This window comes from Castor canadensis, chromosome 8, assembly GCF_047511655.1.
Source record: "Castor canadensis chromosome 8, mCasCan1.hap1v2, whole genome shotgun sequence".
NCBI classification, from domain to species: domain Eukaryota; kingdom Metazoa; phylum Chordata; class Mammalia; order Rodentia; family Castoridae; genus Castor; species Castor canadensis.
Genome location: NC_133393.1, coordinates 30779451 through 30801201, shown reverse-complemented (window position 1 = coordinate 30801201; position 21751 = coordinate 30779451). Strand labels below are relative to the sequence as shown.

General features: G+C 36.5%; 1 protein-coding gene across 19 annotated transcripts in view; it reads right to left on the bottom strand.

The window, feature by feature from the left end:
- The window catches only part of LOC109687273 (cytidine monophosphate-N-acetylneuraminic acid hydroxylase), a 300528-nt gene that overhangs the window by 20261 nt on the left and 258516 nt on the right, over positions 1 to 21751 (bottom strand). For all 19 annotated transcript variants that reach the window (XM_074082744.1, XM_074082757.1, XM_074082751.1 and 16 more), the window contains 4 exons: positions 21312 to 21393; positions 20391 to 20528; positions 18109 to 18244; positions 1644 to 1784 (listed from right to left, as the gene is read on the bottom strand). In XM_074082744.1, coding sequence (XP_073938845.1) covers positions 1644 to 1784; positions 18109 to 18244; positions 20391 to 20528; positions 21312 to 21393 — 497 coding nt within the window. The remainder of the gene's footprint in view (positions 1 to 1643; positions 1785 to 18108; positions 18245 to 20390; positions 20529 to 21311; positions 21394 to 21751) is intronic.

Sequence of the window (21751 nt, the reverse complement as noted above, 5' to 3'; positions counted from 1 at the left end):
AGTGCTAAAATCAAACAATACTGACTCTTGTTTCTCAGCATGCCTTGGTGTGGCACAAGGATACAAAGGCAGACTCCAGACCAAGCTTCCTGTGACCACATTTCTTGGACTTTCTTATTGCTTCTGCCCTTACAAGGAAGTCAATCACTTAGTCTCTGTGTGTCCGCTACACTGTGTATTAGTGCTGAAATCAAACAATACTGACTCTTGTTTCCCAGCATGCTTTGGTGTGGCACAAGGATACAAAGGCAAATTTCTGGGCTCTAACTCAGATCTCCTGAGTCAGAATCTCTGGCAGAAGCCCAGACCCCTCTGGTTATTTTGACATTCACTGGAATTTGAGAATGACTATTGTAGGATGCATCTGGAGGCCTGTAGAGATGGTTTTGGAGAGTTAGGAAAATGTCAAATGATGAAGGCTCTTGAATGCCCAATAATAACTGAAATAATTAAAAACATTTTTCACTCTTAACCTGGAGAATAAAGACCTCTCTTCTCCAAGAAGCACTGGGGAGATCTTGAAGAATTTTAAGTAGGAAAGAAAAAGGAATAGTTTTGCAATTTAGAAATTAACTATTCAGCATTGAAGAGTATGGCTGTCAAATATTTTGCCTAAAATCTCAACAAGAACCACATTTACATCAGGACCCCAGAGATGCACACAAAATAAAAGTTTATTCATGAAATGAAAATTTCATGAAATAATACCCTTATTATATGCAATGCACTCAGACATTTTATTCTATTATTCATTTCATTTTTTAAAATGAAAACATGAGTTTGGGGCAATGACCTTGATTGTATGGCCTGTCAATGAATTGTGACTTGCATATTGAAAAATGCAAGTGGCTGGATGTGGGGGAAGTGAGAAATTGTGAGATGTGGGATTGAGACCAGGGCAGAAGAGGCTGTTTGTTATTAAGAAGAACTGGCCAGGTTTGATAACTCATTTCATTTTGGAAGTTAACAAAAGGCCAAAATTGGCTACTTTATCATTTATACCAATTTTATAACGGTAAGGCTGGGAGAGGGTAGGTTTTGGGTAATTGTGTGCACTACTTCCCAATATCTCTGAGAGTGAAGAACTCATGGCTCTGTTTGGCTCAACACAAGTACTTATTAAAATATGGGTTTGTGACACCAATGTTACCCTTTCTTGATTTGCATTTCCAGTGTATTATTACCTGTCCAAATGTATTACCTTCAGAATAGTAATACATTGTTGTACTACCAACAAGGAAACAATGAAAACTTCCTCACTGCTTTTTACTTATGTCAAACAATGTACTTTTGAGTTCTATCAATGATCCTTAATAGAAAACAATTTACTCATTAGTTTCTAGTAAATTTCTAAAATGAGGAAAAACATTATTATATAGGATGAGAAGTTTGGGGAATAACTGTCTTCTTTTTCCGTGGGTTTGAAAGATACTTTTTAGATGATTTATTTTATCTAAATAGTAAGATTTCTATTTTAAAAAGTGATATGTGGATTTTAATGCACAGAATCTTAGTATGATACTCAATAAAATGTTACTGCAAGAGTAGTGTTTCTGTCAAGAGTCCAGAATTGATCATTATTTGAACATAATATTGAAAAAATTATAAAGCCTTTTTATCATCTATAAATACTTAAGTCAAACCTGTCTGTTGGATCCTTTAGCATCCTGCCCAGGTCAAGGGTAGCTCCAGGTCGTGGGGTCCAAGTTACCACATCAGAGTTTTTCTTGATAAGATTGTTGAGTTGAATTGGGTCATTTTTTATGTTTGTTTCCTTAATATACCTGAGAAATAAAAGCATTCCCAGGTAAGATTATTCTTAGATGCATAGTCTGATTACTACAATGACAATTTTTTGTTTTCTTTACATCCCCACTTGTCAATCCCTCTCCACTCACCTCATGGAAAAATAAAGTCTAGACAGCTAGTATCCCTAATGAAAGAAGAAGTACCAGTGAAAGAAGCTGTACAGATTCCTTGTTTTTATATACAATTACATAGTGATTGTAACTGAAATTAGATGTGCCAAGTCATATGATTATAAGTAGGTGGGAATTGTACACTCTTGCATTTAATATTAATTAATTATATTGACCGATTAAATGTTATTTGGTAGGTATTATGTTAATTGCTTAATATGAACTAATTGATTTTATCTGCCCAATGTGTTGTGAGAGAGCTACTCTTATTGTGTTCATATTATAGAGAAGGAAACTAAGGCTTCCAACACATCACACAGCCAGAGTAGGCTCAACCTCCATAGAAGGCCATAGGATGGGAGACTCTCCCCAACTTTGGGAGTAACGTCTAAAAAGTCTGTGCATTCAAAAGCATTAAAAATCTATCTGTTACAATAAAGCACACATGCTATCAGTCATAACATATGCTGAGACCTAGTTCCTTTTTCTCTTGTGGTGCTGGTGATTAAATGCAGAACCTCAAGCACACTAAGCATCTGCTCTACCACGAAGATATATCTGCAGCCCACAATCTAACGGTGCCATTAGCAGAGCTGGGTGTCTCTCAAATTCAACTCTAGACAACAATCTCAAAAAGTGTAAATTTTATTAAAAATGATCTAATTTGGAAGGAAATAATTTATATAATTTAATGTAAGTTTTTGTAAACAAAAGACCTCCTCTAAATAAAGTAAATCCATATGGAGATTCTTTTAGTCCAGGCATTTTTTTTCTACCTTTTATTAAGATTTCATACATTTATATAATATATAAATACAGCTTATTATTACAATGTTAAATAAACTACTTTAAGGTTCAAAAATAAAAAAATAAGCTGTAACTTGTCTATCTCAGTGCCATATTGGCAAGTGATCGAGATGGTATTACAGCAGAAAAAGGAGAACCAGAGGAAAAGGATATGTCTTTGCAATTCATCTGATGTGAAATACAGACTATTCTATTAAAGGGAATTTTACTTCCTTGATGAACAAGTTGGTTATGTGGACTTCATATTTTTAGACAGATAGACAAATGAAACAGGCAGCAGAATTAGTATTTCTGTTGCACTCAGGTGACTTACACTATTAATGATCTTGCAATCAACTGCCAGACACAAGACATTGTCACTGCACCCAAAGATGTCAGCAGCCTTTACCTTCTGAGTCATGCTGATGTCCCTCCTGCCTCCTTAACTGAAAGCAGCCTCACCAATTTTCTCTTCTTACTATCATCTCCCTGTCCCCAATGTCCCCATCTCAAGCCATGTTACTGTCAGTTATTTTTCCTAAATCATAATGTGTGGTGCTCACAAAGGTCCCTTAGCTGTGATACTTCTTTGTCTCTTTCTCTAATAATAAAAACAGTATCAGGATGTGAGCATAACACTTGCCAACTACATACCTTTACAAGTGTGGCTTTTAATTACTTTTAAAGGTAGCATCGTGTTAAGGCAGCAAACATCCCGCAAATAAGTACCCACCACCTCCAATTGTTCTCCAAGGCCTTGTACTCAATCTACTTAATATTTCTTTTGTCTAAATTCTCTTCTCACTCCCCACTGCCATTCAGCATTCCTAGGTTATTGTAATGGTTTTCAAACTGGAATCCAGGATTATATTCTTATTTCCTTTCCCACCACACAGACATACAGACGTACAACCCAGCATCTCCAGCAAACATGTAGTATGGCCCTGCTCCTCACTAGACTCCTTTGTCAGGTTCTCCATCCCTCCAGGACAAAATTCAAACCGTGTAATATGGCATACAGTTGTGGTTCTAGCCCTTTGTTTCTCCCCTTACATTAAGGGGAGAAGCCCTTATCCCTGTGCTGAACCATAATTTCTCACCTTGGCATCTTTTTATCTTTGCTGCTCAATGCCCACTCATTCTTTAAAGGTAGGCTTCACCAATGGCCCCCGAAAACAAGCAGGAGTAGCAATACTTATCTCTGACAAAGTAGACTTCAAACCTACATTGATCAAACGAGATAAAGAAGGACATTCCATACTAATAAAAGGGGAAATAGACCAAAAGGAAATAATAATCATCAATCTGTACGCACCCAATGTCAATGCACCCAATTTCATCAAACATACCCTGAAAGACCTAAAAGCATATATAAACGCCAACACAGTGGTTGTGGGAGACCTTAACACTCCATTATCATCAATAGATAGGTCATCCAAACAAAAACTCAATAAAGAAATCCAAGATCTAAAATATGCAATAGATCAAGTGGACCTAGTAGATGTCTACAGAACATTTCATCCAACTTCTACACAATATACATTCTTCTCAGCAGCCCATGGAACCTTCTCCAAAATAGATCATATCCTAGGGCACAAAGCAAGCCTCAGCAAATATAAGAAAATAGAAATAATACCATGCATACTATCTGATCACAATGCAGTAAAAGTAGAACTCAACAACAAAAGTAAAGACAAAAAACATGCAAACAGCTGGAAACTAAATAACTCATTACTTAATGAAGAATGGATCATCGATGCAATAAAAGAGGAAATTAAAAAGTTCCTAGAAGTCAATGAAAATGAAAACACAACCTACCAGAACCTATGGGACACAGCTAAGGCAGTCTTGAGAGGAAAGTTTATAGCCATGAGTGCATATATTAAAAAGATTGAAAGATCCCAAATCAATGACCTAATGATACATCTCAAACTCCTAGAAAAACAAGAACAAGCAAATCCCAAAACAAATAGAAGGAGAGAAATAATAAAAATAAGAGCTGAAATCAACGAAATAGAAACCAAAAAAAACCATACAAAGAATTAATGAAACAAAAAGTTGGTTCTTTGAAAAAATAAACAAGCAAACCTGACTAAAATGAGGAGAGAAAAAACCCAAATTAGTAGAATCAGGAATGCAAAAGGGGAGATAACAACAAACACCATGGAAGTCCAGGAAATCATCAGAGTCTACTTTGAGAACCTATATTCAAATAAATTTGAAAATCTAAAAGAAATGGACAGATTTCTAGATACATATGATCATCCAAAACTGAACCAAGAGGAAATTAATCACCTGAATAGACCTATAACACATTGAAATTGAAGCAGCAATCAAGAGTCTCCCCCAAAAGAAAAGTCCAGGACCTGATGGATTCTCTGCTGAATTCTATCAGACCTTTAAAGAAGAACTGATACCAACCCTCCTTAAACTGTTCCATGAAATAGAAAGGGAAGGAAAACTGCCAAACACATTTTATGAAGCCTCTATTACACTTATCCCAAAACCAGGCAAAGACACCTCCAAAAAGGAGAACTATAGGCCAATCTCCTTAATGAACATTGATGCAAAAATCCTCAACAAAATAATGGCAAATCGAATTCAGCAACACATCAAAAAGATTATTCACCACGACCAGGTAGGCTTCATCCCAGGGATGCAGGGGTGGTTCAACATACGAAAATCAATAAACGTAATAAACCACATTAACAGAAGCAAAGACAAAAACCACTTGATCATCTCAATAGATGCAGAAAAAGCCTTTGATAAGATCCAACATCATTTCATGATAAAAGCTCTAAGAAAACTAGGAATAGAAGGAAAGTTCCTCAACATTATAAAAGCTATATATGACAAACCTACAGCCAGCATTATACTTAACGGAGAAAAATTAAAACCATTCCCTCTAAAATCAGGAACCAGACAAGGATGCCCACTATCTCCACTCCTATTCAACATAGTACTGGAATTCCTAGCCAGAGCAATTAGGCAAGAAGAAGGAATAAAAGGAATATAAATAGGTAAAGAAACTGTCAAAATATCCCTATTTGCAGACGACATGATCCTATACCTTAAAGACCCAAAAAACTCTACTCAGAAGCTCCTAGACATCATCAATAGCTATAGCAAGGTAGCAGGATATAAAATCAACATAGAAAAATCATTAGCATTTCTATACACTAACAATGAGCAAACGGAAAAAGAATGTATGAAAACAATTCCATTTACAATAGCCTCAAACAAAATCAAATACCTAGGTGTAAACCTAACAAAAGATGTGAAAGACCTCTACAAGGAAAACTATACACTTCTGAAGAAAGAGATTGAGGAAGACTATAGAAAGTGGAGAGATCTCCCATGCTCATGGATTGGTAGAATCAACATAGTAAAAATGTCTATACTCCCAAAATTAATCTACATGTTTAATGCAATTCCCATCAAAATTCCAATGACATTCATCAAAGAGATTGAAAAATCTACTGTTAAATTTATATGGAAACACAAGAGGCCACGAATAGCCAAGGCAATACTCAGTCAAAAGAACAATGCAGGAGGTATCACAATACCTGACTTCAAACTATATTACAAAGCAATAATAATAAAAACAGCATGGTACTGGCACAAAAACAGACATGAAGACCAGTGGAACAGAATAGAGGATCCAGATATGAAGCCACACAACTATAAGCAACTTATCTTTGACAAAGGAGCTAAAAATATACGATGGAGAAATAGCAGCCTCTTCAACAAAAACTGCTGGGAAAACTGGTTAGCAGTCTGCAAAAAACTGAAACTAGATCCATGTATATCACCCTATACCAAGATTAACTCAAAATGGATCAAGGATCTTAATATCAGACCCCAAACTCTTAAGTTGATACAAGAAAGAGTAGGAAATACTCTGGAGTTAGTAGGTATAGGTAAGAACTTTCTCAATGAAACCCCAGCAGCACAGCAACTAAGAGATAGCATAGATAAATGGGACCTCATAAAACTAAAAAGCTTCTGTTCATCAAAAGAAATGGTCTCTAAACTGAAGAGAACACCCACAGAGTGGGAGAAAATATTTGCCAATTATACATCAGACAAAGGACTGATAACCAGAATATACAGGGAACTTAAAAAACTAAATTCTCCCAAAACTAATGAACCAATAAAGAAATGGGCATGTGAACTAAACAGAACTTTCTCAAAAGAAGAAATTCAAATGGCCAGAAAACACATGAAAAAATGCTCACCATCTCTAGCAATAAAGGAAATGCAAATTAAAACCACACTAAGATTCCACCTCACCCCTGTTAGAATAGCCATCATCAGCAACACCATCAACAACAGGTGTTGGCGAGGATGCGGGGAAAAAGGAACCCTCTTACACTGTTGGTGGGAATGTAGACTAGTACAACCACTCTGGAAAAAAATTTGGAGGCTACTTAAAAAGCTGGACATCGATCTACCATTTGATCCAGCAATACCACTCTTGGGGATATACCCAAAAGACTGTTACTCCAGAGGCACCTGCACATCCATGTTTATTGCAGCACTATTCACAATAGCCAAGTTATGGAAACAGCCAAGATGCCCCAGCACTGACGAATGGATTAAGAAAATGTGGTATCTATACACAATGGAATTTTATGCAGCCATGAAGAAGAACGAAATGTTATCATTCGCTGGTAAATGGATGGAATTGGAGAACATCATTCTGAGTGAGGTTAGCCTGGCTCAAAAGACCAAAAATCGTATGTTCTCCCTCATATGTGGACATTAGATCAAGGGCAAACACAACAAGGGGATTGGACTATGAGCACATGATAAAAGCGAGAGCACACAAGGGAGGGGTGAGGATAGGTAAGACACCTAAAAAACTAGCTAGCATTTGTTGCCCTTAATGCAGAGAAACTAAAGCAGATACCTTAAAGCAACTGAGGCCAATAGGAAAAGGGGACCAGGAACTAGAGAAAAGGTTAGATTAAAAAGAATTAACCTAGAAGGTAACACCCACGCACAGGAAATCAATGTGAGTCAATGCCCTGTATAGCTATCCTTATCTCAACCAGCAAAACCCCTTGTTCCTTCCTATTATTGCTTATACTCTCTCTACAACAAAATTAGAGATAAGGGCAAAATAGTTTCTGCTGGGTATTGAGGGGGGGAGCGGGAGGGGGTGGAGTGGGTGGTAAGGGAGGGGGTGGGGGCAGGGGGGAGAAATAAACCAAGCCTTGTATGCACATATGAATAATAAAAGAAAAATGAAAAAAAAAATAAAAAAATAAACAAAATACATTGTAAAAAAAAAAAAAAAGGTAGGCTTCATGGCCTCATTCAGTAGTCATTTTCTCATCGTCATTTGCATACTCTTATCATAGCACTCATCACTCTGTATTATAATTGCCTTTCTCGTCTAGTAAAACATAATTCTGAGGACATTTTATCTCTACTTCTCTAGTTCCTGGCACAGTGCTACTCAGTGAATGATAACAAGTGAGTAAAGAACAACACTAATCAAAAGAAGTTACTTTTCAACCTTTGGCCTATCTTACTGGAAAAATTTAGATGTGAGATAGATAATGTCAACAAGAAAGTTAAAAAGAAGGAAACATCACCAACAGACCATAATAAGTGATCACCCACATGTAGCTATATAGTGAGAAAACAAAACAATTTTAAAATGATAAGTTACGCTTTAAAGTTGGGACTGGACTTCATTTGGGATGACTGGGGTGACTGACTGATCCCAGTAAATGATGGTAGGACCAGAACCTAAATTCCACATGCGTTGTTCCTCTATTGTACAGCTGCCTCAAGTTAACAGGAAGTCACGGGCATCACTACATGATTATTGTGAAAATTTACCTAGAAAACTGGTTTCCTTATCACCTAATATATTTAAAGAAGTATAGATAAGTGTGCTCCCAACATAAAGTGATATATGCATTCACTCTATGACCCTTCTTTCAAGGAACTGCATTATAAAATGGATCTTTGTAAAGCAGATAGTACCTTCTCATAAAAACTTTATAGCTAGGGGCTGAGTCACTGTGCGTGCTTAGGATCAAATAAAATCTGTATATAAGCCACTGAGCTTGATAAAAGCGAATTTTAAACATCTATAAGATTTTGTTTTTAGAATGATAAAGTTAACTCAGGCATGGTGGTACACTTCTGTAATCTCAACACTCCAAAGGCTGAGGCAGGAGAATCACTAGTTTAAGGTTAACCTGTGCTGTGTAGCTAGGACCTGCCTCAAAAATAAATTAATAGGCCTGGCATGGTGGTGCATGCCTGTAAATATCAGCTAATTGGGGGACAGAGGTAGGAGGATCATAGTTCAAGACCAGCCTAGGCAAAGCTAGGAGGGGTTCCTATCTGGAAAACAAACTAAAAACAAAAGAACTGGGGGGTATAGCTCAAGTGGCAGAGCACTTGCAAGCACAAAGCCTTAAGTTCACTCTCCAGTCCTGGAAATAACAACACTAACAATAGTAATGTAGAGATAAAAATATGCTCTGAATACTACAAAATGGGTAGCTATTTATATATATTGTTTTTTCAAGAGACTATGAACTCTATAAATTGCACACAAAACACAACCTGCTTGTATCACAAAGATGACTTAAATACACTATCTAATTACCATGGCTGAGGGGACTCTTAAGAATAATCATGTTTGCCTTTTTTGTTCTTTTACAATTACTTAGATCCAATTATTTAAATTTTTGTGGGAGATGTTTTATGAGTTTTAACACATGTTCAGATTTGTGCGACTACCACCACAACCGGGACACAGGGCAGTTTAAACTTCCTTGTGCTGCCCCCATCTAGTTAAACCCTTCTGCAGTCCCTAACCTCTGTCCACAGCTGGTCTGTTCTCTGTTCCTATAGCTTTGCTTCTTCTAGAATGTCATATAAATAGAATCATACAGTAGGCAGCCTTTTTGAAACTGGCTTCTATCACTCAATAATGCCTTGGAGATTTTTTTCTTATTGCTGAGTAATATGTCTGTTGTATGAATAGACCATAGGTTGTTCATCCATTCCCCTGTTAAAGGTCATTTGGGTTGATTTGATGATTATGAATAAGGCTGCTATTAATATTTGTGTATAATTTTTGTGTGAATAAAAGGGTTTGGGGTTTTAATTTTTTTCTGATGCTCTTGCAAAGCAGGCACTCTACCACTTGAGTCACGCCTCCAGTCCATTTTGCTCTAATTATTTTGGAGATGGGGTCTATTTGCCCAGGCTGGCCTCAAAGCACAATCTTCCACATCTCAACTTCCCAACTAACTAGGATTATGGGTGTAAGCCACCAGTGCCTGGCTTGAATAAAAGTTTTAATATGCTGGGTGTGGTGGCTCAAGCCTGGAATACTAGCTACTCGGGAGGCTGAGATCAGGAGGATGGAGGTTCAGCACTAGTGAGGGCAAAAAGTTTGTGAGAGGCCATCTCAACCAATGGCCAGGAGCAATGGTGGACGCCTGTCATCCCAGCTATGCATGGAATCACAAAACGGAGGATCGTGGTCCAGGTCAGCCCCAGCATAAAGTGAGCCCCTATCTCAAAAATATCCCAGTGCAAAAATGGCTGGCAAAGTGGCTCAAGTGCTAGAGTGCCTGTGTAGCACACAAGGCCCTGAGTTCAACCCCCAGTACTGTCAGAAAAAAAAATTTTTTCATTTCCTTAGGCTAAATACCTAGGAGTGGAAGTGTCAAGCCATATGGCAAGATTAGCTTTTAAAAAGCTTCCAAACTGTTTTCCAGGATGGCTGTAGCATTTTGCATTATTAACAGCAACATGTGAGAGTTTCTGTTGCCCTGCATCCTTGCCATAACTCGGGACTGTCAACTTTCCAGAATGCCATTATTTCCAATAGCAATGCCGTTGTGGGGCTAATTTGCATTTCCCCAATGGTTAATGTTGTTGGGCATCTTTTCATGCCTTATTTGCCACCCATAGATCTTCCTTGAAATAGTGTCTGTTATTTTGGTCATTATTTTCTTACTATCGATTTTTTATAATATATCTTAGATTGTGACATTACTGTTGAGTTTTGAGAGTTTATCATATATTATAGATACTAGTTATCAGGAATGCTTTTGGAATATGTTCCCCAAGTCTGCAGTTAGCCTTTCCATTCTCTTAACAATTTACTTTATAGAGCAATTTTGATAAAGTATAATTTATCAATACTTTTCTTTTTGAGTCATGTTTTTGATGTCAAATCCACGGGGTCTCTGCCTTCTTCATGGTTATATAGGTTTCCTCTACATTTTCTTCTAAAAGTTTTATGACTATATTTATCATCCATTTTTACTTTCTTTTGTGTACAGTATGAGGCTTAGATTGATGTTCTTTTTTTTCCTTTGGTCTATGAATGTCCAGTTCCTCCAATAACATCTGTTAAAGGCTGTCCCTTCTCCACCAATTTGTCTTTGAGGATATACATTTCCCAAAATTGCACCCTTGTTAAAAATGAGTTGGCTATATTTTATTGATCTATTTCTGGATTCTCTGTTTTCTATTGATATGAGAATCTATTCCTTCACCAATACTATAGGGTCTTGATTTTATAATTTACCTTAAAATTAGATAGTACACTCTCACCAGTTTTATTTTTTCCTTTACAGAATTATTTTGACTTCTCTGATTCCTTTGCCTTTTTCTATACTTTTTAGAGACTGTCATTATCTACAAAAAAATCTGCTTGGATTTTGATGGGCATATATTGAGCCTATCTACTCATTTTGGGATAATTAAAATTTAAATTATTATATTGAATCTGAATTCATGAACATATGTCTCTCCATTTATCTAATTAGACAGTCTGATTTCTTTCATCATACACACCCTGCACATGTTTTGTCAGGTTTATAACTAAGTATTAAAATTTTGAAGAAGCTTTTGTAAATGGCATTGTAAAATCTCTTTGATGTCTTTTTTTGTTTTATTTTTGTTTTTGTGGAACTGGGTTTTTAACTCAGGGCCTCAAGCTAGCAAGACAGGTGCTCTACCACTTGAGTCACACACCCCTCAACCCATCCTATTTTTGCTTTAGCTACTTTTCAGATAGGGTTATGCATTTTTGCCTGGGACCAGCCTCAGTCCACAATCCTCCTACCTAGGCTTCTAGCATAGCTGGGGTGACAGACATGCACCAGATCTCTGGTGTTTATACGTTCATTGCTTTAAATATTTAAAATCTGATCAAGTTATCATTTCATCAATCATACATTATTGTTGGATTCGACTTGCTAAATGTTTTTATGATTTTCCTCTGTGTTCATGAGGCATATTGATCTGTTGCTTCCTTTTCATATAAGGTCTTTTGTCTTCTTTGGGTATCAGGATAATGATGGGCTCATAAAATGAATTGACAATGTTTTCTTCTCTACTCTCTTCTGGAAAAGAATATGAAATTGGAGCTATTTCTTCTTTAAATATTTGTTATAATTTACCAAAAAATAATTTAGGCTTGGGGGTTTTCATTTTTTAAATGTTTTAAACAATGAATTGAATTTCTCTGTAGATACAGACTATCAGTTTCTTCTTAGGTGAGAGACTTGGAGGTCTGTGGCTTTTAAGGAATGGTCTGTTTCATCCAAGTTGTTGAATTTATGCACATAGAATTATTTGTAGTATTTCCTTATTATTAGTCTTTTAAATTTTGTGGGATCTATAGATATGGCAGCTCTTCCATTCCTAATATCAGTGCTTGTCTCCTCTTACTTTCTTGATTCATTTAACTAGAGGTTTATCAATCTTATTAATCTTTCCAATGAGTCAGTTTTTAACTTCATTCTTCTTCTCTATTGTTTTCCTATTTATAATTACCATTGATATCTGCTCTTATCTTTATTATTTGTTTCTTTTTGCTGTGGCTTTATTTTACCCTTCTTTTTAAGGTGGAACCTTGGATTGCTGACTTGAGACTTATTTTTTTGTTGTGCTGAGGACTGAACCTAGGGCCTCGTGCACATGATCTATTTTCTTTTCTAATGTAAGCATTCAATACTATAAATTTCTCAGTAGGCACTGTTTTAACTCTACTGCACAATTTTTTGAGACAGTCGTTCACGAGACTGTACTTGACTCTGGTTTAAGCAATACTCTTGCCTCCCTGGTAGACGGGGCTATAGGTACATGTCATCATGCCAAGCTTGTGATGCACAAATTTTGACATTGCATTTTCTATTTTTAATACATTAAAATGTTTTCTAAATTTCCCGTGAGATGTCTTCTTTGGCCATGGATTATTGAAAAGTTGTTTAATTTCCAAGCATTTGGAGATTTTCCAGTAACCTTCTCTTGATTTCTAAGGTAATTTCACTATGACTAGAGAACATACTTTATATAATTTAAATTTTAACTTAGTTAAGTTTTGTCTTATGACCCAGAATATGATTTTATTGATAGATGTTTGATGTATCCTTGGAAATCCTGTGTGTTCCTCTGTTTGGGGAAGATCCACTTAGTATCTGGTTGTGGTAAATTTTTCTATATCCTTGTTGATCTCCTGCTTTCTTGTTCTACCAATTCTAAGAGAAGAATGTTGGAGTGTCCAACCATAATTGTGGGTTTCCATCTCTCCACTCAGCTGTGTTCATTTATGCTTCATATATTTGAAGATGTGATGTTAGGCATATATACATCTATGACTGCTGTGTCTCCTCGGTGAACTGATCCTTGCTGAGTTGACATCATTGTGTTCTTCTTTATCCTTGGTAATTTTCCTTGCTCTGAAGCCTATATATATGATATTATCCACTCCAGCTTTCTTTGGATTGATGTTTTCATGGTATAACTTTTACATCCTTTAAATTATGTTATTATATTTAAAGTGGATTTCCTGTAGATAGCATAGAGTGAGGTCTTGTTCTTTTATCCATTACTACAATCTTTGTCTTCCAATAGTTATATTTTTACTGTTTTTTTAAAGAAACAACCATTTTTGTGGGTCATGAAATCAGATGGTGCAAAGTGAGATTGCTTAGTGTTACTCATTTTGTGGCAAGGTTCTCTCAAATGGCTTCACTTACACGTATGTAGACCAATTATTTTATGTAATTACTGATAGTTTGGATTTATGACTACCATTTTATTATTTGCTTTTTATTTTCTCTGTTTTTCATTCCGTTTCCCCATATTTTACTTCTTTTGGATTGTTTATATATTTTTAATATTCTATTTACTCTGCCTGTTACATTTTTTTTACTATATTCCTTTTTATGGTTTTTATAGTTGCTGCTCTAGGGATTACAATATCCCATACTTAACTTTTCATGTCTACTTAGAATCAGCGTTTTGCCAGTTTGCATGGAATGTAGGAATTTCTCCAGCATACAGGGTCCTTTATGCTGTTTTAAGTATGGTACACATCACATTTATCGTTGTAGTTTGTCAGAACTGCCAAAACGAAGTACCACAGACAGTGGTGCTTAAACAACAGAAATTTAACAGAAAGGCTTTGTCTCATAGTTCAGTCTCGGTGGGCCTTTCCAGATCTGTTCCACATGTTTGCCACTTAGTGACCAGTGTGGGACCTGAGCAGTGGTCCTGTATTTCAGTTCTCAGAGACTTTGATTCTGTTTTTAGGATCATATCCACGCCCACAATGTGGCTTGGAAATGAGTCCAAGAGTTGGCAATTTTATGACTCATTTTCTTGTGGTCTCCTTTCTGCAATCTCCCCAGGTGTTCCTCTTTTCATTTTCTGATGAAAAGTGAGGTTTTTGGTTCCCCTGCTTTGCTGAGCATATTCTGAAAACTGCATTGGCTTCTGAGGCCAAATGAGAGATTAGAGAAATAAGAACAGCAACAAGGACTCTCTCCACACTCTTGAAACAAAACTTTCTTTGATCTGAAAGAAGAGATCTTTTTCCTTGTAATTTCAGGTGCTACACAATTACTGATGATGTCTCAGCCAATGCAGCCTAGGGATTGCCTGGGGACTAGGCAGAACAAAATGGAAAAAACAAAAACAAACACCTCAAAGCCCAGAAGACTTTCGTACCTTTTCTAATTCCCAGGGCTTCTTTCTGTTCCCAAACAGTGTGCAGGGCCAGTTTGCACTATCTTTGAGTACAGAATGTGGGGTAACATATGATATATGCATGTGTAGATATACAGATGTGTTATTATATATATATTGGGGTTTGAACTCAGGGATTCATGCTTACTGGGCAGGCACTCCACCATTGGAGTCATGCCTCCAACACAACATATGTATATTTAAATGGGAGAATTACTGCTGATTCACTGGCACTTCAAGTTCTCATTTCCTTCTCTAATCTGTCTGCTACTGTTTAGTTTTCAGGGTCTGTAGATAGTTGCTCCAGGCATGCTGTCCCTTCAGTGAGAGAGAATAAGTAGAGTATACCAGTAGCCTTCACAAAAACTGGAAATTGTATTTATCTTTTTAGGGTGCAGATCACAATGGGATGGATTGTCCTTGGAAATGTGATCTAGTGCCTTCCACTTTTCCTGCTTATCTCTATATGAAGTAAAATTTGTGTACTATCCTTTTAAAAAGCTGAAATATTCAAAATCATTTTATTGGTCTTAGAACATTTTTTCAGCAAATTTTCTTTCAATGTCTTTCCCTAAACTATCATGGCTTTAAAATCTTTCTTATTATACCAAATTCACAGAAAATTGGGGTTCAGGTTGCACTAATTATGTAAGTAGTAGAACATATATCCAAACTTCAATCAGTCTACATCTGAAATCTAGGCTCTCCCAGCTATGCCACACTGCTCCCATCTTTTTGTAGACCTATGAAATATGCACTGTGCTAGGCACTTTTATATTCATAGCAAAAGGGGGGGCTTCTTGTATTTCTTTTTTTTAATATCCATCAGTGGACCATAAGGATATCAAACTTTTACATCAGAACCTAAAACTTTGAAGTGATGATACTATGGTATAAATTATGTTCAAATATTTTTTTCTGAGAAGATAATTCTACCAAAATCAAATTTTCATGTGTACAGAAATAAACTACAGCTACCCAGAAAATTGTGCCACTTGGCATGGTTTCATTATCTGGAATGACCAAGCTCCTAGAAGTACTCTACTGCTGAGATTTTTATAGGCTGCTAATGCTGAGAGTGGATTTTCACAAAAATGATAAAACATGTGACATATTACATATATCAATTAGCTATTTTACAATCTATATAAATACCTCAAGACATTATGCAATAAATACATATAATTTTATCTGTTGATACTTTAAACTTAAAAAATTACTAAAATATTGTACATTCTTTTTTGCATATCAAGTATTTAGAATCCAATGTCTATTTTAAGCAGAGTATACCTCAGTCCAAATACTAAATTTTTATCAGAAATGCTTGCTCTGTATTTAGATTTCATAAGATTTATGGCTTAAGAAGTAGATTCACATGCTCAAAATATTCCAAACATACTTAAAAGATTTCCAATGAGAGAATAAAATACCCAAAATTCATTTTTATGTAATATTCAAATTCCCATTGACAAAACTGGTTCATTTCTTTAGAAGAATTGATTTGATTTTGAAACTAAAACCTATCTGTTTCAAAGCTGTCTTATTCAATTTTGTTAAGCTCACTAACTCTTGTGTCAACATTAATATCGACCTCAAAGGAATGTTACATAAATCACTATGCAACTCTAAATTATCAACACTAACAGAACAGTCTTCAAATTTTACTTGCATTTTTCAGTGAGTTGTAATGCTATCAATTTAAAATAAAACCTGAATATTGACTTATTTTAGAAAAACGTGTAAAATAATAATTATTGATTTGTGTAATGAAAAGTCATGAGCTGAATTATATTTACCTCAAATATTGGAGTCCTAGCCCCCTAGTACTTCAGAACGTGACTCCTATCTTGGAGATAGGATCTCTAAGGAGGTAATCAACTTAAAATGAGGTCAGGAACGTGAACTCTAATCCAATATAAATAGTATTCTTATAAAAAAGATAGGTTTGTGGGCCAGGCATGGTGGCTCACATCTGTAATCCCAGCTAATTGGGAAGCAGAGATTGGGAAGATAATAGGTCAAGGACAACCCTGGCAAAAAAACTTTAGCAAAATCCCCATCTCAACCAAACAATCTGAGCTTGGTGGTATGTGCTTGTAATCCCAGTTAAGTGGGAGGTGGGGATCAGGAAGCTCACATCTCAAGTCTAACCTGAGCAGAACTGTAATACCCTATCCAAAAAATAACTAAAGCAAACAAGGGCTGGGGGCATCATCCAAATAGTACAGCTAGCCTAGAAAGCACAGGGACCTGCTTCCAATGCCAATACCACCAAGAAAAAATAGTTTGGACATAGAGAAAATGTTATGTGAACAGCTATAGGGAAAAGATGATCATCTTGTAAGCCAAGGAGTATCTAAGGCAAAGAGAAGCCAGAAGAAAGCCTGGAACAGATCTTTTCCTAGCTACTTCAGAGGGACCATGGCTCTGCCCACACTTGATTTCAAACTTCTGCCTTCTAGATCTGTTATAAAATGAAGTTTTATTGTTCTGAGCTATCCAATTTGTAGTACTTTTTAAAAGTAGCCTCAGGAAATTAACACAATACTTATAGAACCAAGACAAATAAGCTTTTCCTTTCTTTAGAAGTTCAGATAGAGCTTTTCCATATGTGTTGTGATACTGATGAGAAAACATAACCACACTGCCAGATTTTGTCTTTGATTTCTGAGAATTTGGTAAGCATTTCGTTTTAATAAAATCTTGAATTGGAATTAACAGTATAGGTCTTCCATCATGTAACCAGTGGGGATTGGCAAAGAGTACTAGATCAACAAATTTGTTATCTTTTTTTTTCTTTCAGCAGTTCCATAAATTGATGATGAGTCATACCATTTGCAGAATTGATATTGCTTCAAGAGAACTCACATCAGATTCCCCAAGTATGAGAAAATAACTTCATGACATAATTCTATTCTGGGAGGCGGTGTTATATAGCGAAAGAGAGTTAGAGCTTTCACACCAGGGTTTTTCTTCTCAACTCCACTCTGCCATCAGGGCAACTTTGACCAAATCCCAGAGCTTCCCTGAGTTTCAGTCTCCCACTCTGCAGAAAAGGCCTTCTACCACCTTCCTCACTATGTTACTGGGGCATTAATTCAGTTGATTTAGTTAAGAGCCCGTGGTTCACTTCCTGCCACACAGTTAATAAATGCCATTTGGCTTCCTCTGTCTCGCGGCATCTTTCAGAGAACGTCCTATCTGAATTAACTCTGGGGAATTTTATTCATGCTCTCTCTGTTCACCAGCAGCTGATAAAAAGTTCTAGACTCCCAACATTTACTTTCTTTCTCACTTTACATTGTACCACAGCAAAAACACACATTCTAGCATACATTCACTTATGTGTAAAAACATTGTATGAAATGTCTAGCCATACTTGTCTGATGGGTGGGACTCCACAAAATACCCAGCAAAGGGACAATAAATTCGGGGTTGCAGGTCCTTCACCAGCTGAGCCTTGTAGTTCAGGAGCTTCTTCCTTTCTGTTTTAATGAACTGGGCTTTCCATTCCTCTGAAATGACAGGATTTGGGTTAGAGGTTCCTCTGTTCAGAAATCATTACAAAGCAAATGTTCTAATAACCTAGAACTTGTTCAGGAGATAAAACTGATGGTTAACTAAAGCAGAAATAGAACAAGTTCTGTGTTGTTAGTGAAGGATACTCCCTAACTTCATTTGGAGATTTTGCTTGGTTATTAGGAAAATGTTAACAGACCAACCAAAGGTAATGAGCTCTCTCCTTATTTATGGTAATTTGTTTTGGACCCTCGCTGAATACACAGGTCAGCCAGCATAGTTATAGCTGTGTGCAAGCACATTTTAAAAGACTGTAATTCTTATAATTATTACCCTTTTATTGACACATTGTTGACTATTATTTTAGTGCATGATAAAAGTCAAACATATCTATTATAATCTGACAATACACAGTGACTAAGAGCATACAGTTGGGAGTTAGTCATACTTAGGATCAAAGCCCTTCCCTACCACTTACCAGTGGTACAGCATAGGGCAAACTACCTAACCTCTCTATGTCTATTTCCTCCTTTGTTAGGTAGGCACTCTACCACTTGAGTCATGCTACCAGGCTGTTTCCTCTTTTGTAAATGGAATCACAATGACTACCTCACAAGGCTGTTCTTTCTTCTTTCTTTCTTTCTTTCTTTCTTTCTTTCTTTCTTTCTTTCTTTCTTTCCTTCTTTCCTTCCTTCCCAAATATTTACTGTATACCTACTGTGTGCTAGATATATTCATGTGCACTAGGAATACAGAAGTGAATAGGACAAAGCAGGTCCTTGCTCTCATGGAGCACTTGCTCTAGTGAAAGAAACAAACAATTACAAGTAAATAAAGTCATTGTGAAGAGTAATAAGCTATAAAATAAAAGAGGCCAACAGGATAGAGAGCACCTGGAGTGAGATAGGTGGAACTGAAACTTGTTATTAGACAGGTGTTCAGGGAACAGATGGCAGTTGAGTTGAGAAAAAAGGTTGCCAGGCATGTGGAGTTTAGGGGCAAGAGGACTTTAGGGAGTGCAACAGTGAATGCAAAGATATGGGGCAAGAAGGTACTAGATGTGTCAGGCCTAACAAAGAAAAAGCAGGCCCATGTGGGCTGATTGTAAGTGTGCATTGGGAAACAGGCAGTAGAGGAAATTGAGGGATTAGGACAGACTGAACGTTATAGGGCCCAGATCAAAGAGCTGTTATGATCATTATTGCTGTGGAAATCTAACAAACACAGACAAGGTCATAGGAAAAAATAAAAGTTACCTATAACCCATATACGATTGTTAACATTTTGGTGTATTCCAGATTTTAAAATGTATATACATGCATGCACTCATTCATTCATTCATTCATTCTCTCTCTCTTTCTCTCTCTCTCTTTCTCTCTCTCTCTCTCTCTCTCTCTCTCTCACACACACACACACACACACACACACACACACACACACACAAATACCCACACAAGAATGAGATTATGCTAGTTAATCTTCAGTAAGTGTATTTTGCCTCCCCAGTCACACTGTTAACTCCTTAAGGACAGAATATTCCCTATCTTTCGCACTGTGGGAGGCAATGAATATGGACTTATGGAAGAAAGCAAGGAACTAGGTAGAGGCTATCTTCTTTCTGTAAGGCATTTTCTGCCACATTATTACACAGGGATCACTTACCAAACATCATCACTTATTAACTAGAAATAGAGTGCTTACAATGCTAGTGTGAGAATGAAATATCTTACACACTTCCTCATGTCAACCCTAATTCCACTCTTGGACCCAGGGCAGATGGACTCCTGCCTGGGACCACAGACTTCAGAGGACCTTTTGCTGGCTGTGTCACTACTTTGTTGAGCATTCCACAGGACCAACAGGATGTGCTCCTGTTGAATGGCACACATTTCATTCTGGACCATATTCCAAGAGCATTTTACCCTGAGTTACCAGTTTCATACCTTCCCTGTCCTGCTTCATGGACCACACCATGAACTCACGTGTTTCCTTCATGCTCTACCATCACATTTTGAGTGTAAACTTTAGTTCATAAGAGCTACAGCTTATAAGCCTGGTTTCCTTTTAAGACTGTAAGCTTCTTATGGGGAGGAACCAAGTGTCATCACTGATGTTTGGTAACACTTTGATATAAAATATTACCAGTAAATTTTCCACCACTGAAAGTCATTGGAAAGCCTGATGCTCCTCCTGCAAAATCACTCATCATTAGAGCAACTTTCTCAGGCAGCCTTCCTCCATTGGGTCTGGTGCAGTCTACTGTATTGAGTATTTTATGACCTGTGAAGAAACAAAAAGTGTGAGTATTCAAGGTGAAATTTTGAATACCACAGTTTGAATGCCCAAGCCATCAAAGTCTTCTATTTAGTCTGTATAATCTGACTTGTTTGATTATAGAATATGTCTATGGAAAAGCAGAGAGTAAGATTTCAAAATACAAAGTATTCAGTAGTATATTCTGAATTTTCAAGTGAATACTTTTGTCCCACTTAACTAGGTGGATTCTGGGTGACTCATGGATATAATTAGCTTGATTCCACTCTAGATTATAGATAGACTGCGTTCTTCAACCAACCATCTCAGATTTTGAAGCAAAACTTTCCAAGAAAGAATGATTAGATGAACACAAATTCCTCTGTCTTTTACAATTCCTTTGCAAAGTTCATTTTCAAATGACGGGAGGGGTAAGACCACACTGTCATATGAAAGGCAGAAGTGTACAATAAGATTACTAGATAATGTTTTAAGATGAAAGCAACTGATGACATTTATTCAGTAAAAATAGTTTTAAAGAAGTCACTCTAGGAGAAATATGAAATATTGGCTTCCTTAATGCTAAAAGCTTTGTATTATATAATACATTACTGTGATCATATTATTAGTATTTTGTCTAGAAAGAGTATCTGAAAAATTGCTCATTTTCTGAGGTAAGGATATAATATAAAATAATCTCTGAAAATGAATATAGAAGATGAACAGAGGATGAAACTTCAGATGGCTATTACTATCTTTTCTACCCAGAGTATTTTTCGTCTTTCATTGTTGATGAGGATAAAAAAGTACCTTTGTACTCCACAATAATGCAAGTGTCCATCTCAGGATGAACGCCATCCATCAAGATCATGAATCGAAGATTTTTGTCTACCTGGAATTTAACAATAAAATCAACAACTCCATTTGTTCTTTAACTCAATATTTGAGAAGTTCAATTCTGATAAACTGGACAATTAGACCTTAAGTTTGAAAAAAAAGCCCTCTTATTTGGAGCTGAATATATTAGCTTGTCTTATAGTGTTATACCATTGGTAAATGGAAGGAAAACCATCTTTTACTACATAGTTATGTCTAACATAACTAAAGGTTATATAATAAAGGTTGTATCTACCAAGTACCGTGTACTATCAACATGGGCCATTTCCCCCCTTTTTGTTTAGGTGACTACTTCATCTAAAATTCACCTCAGAAAGCATAAGTGGGAAACACAGGAAGAAAACAGATTCCTG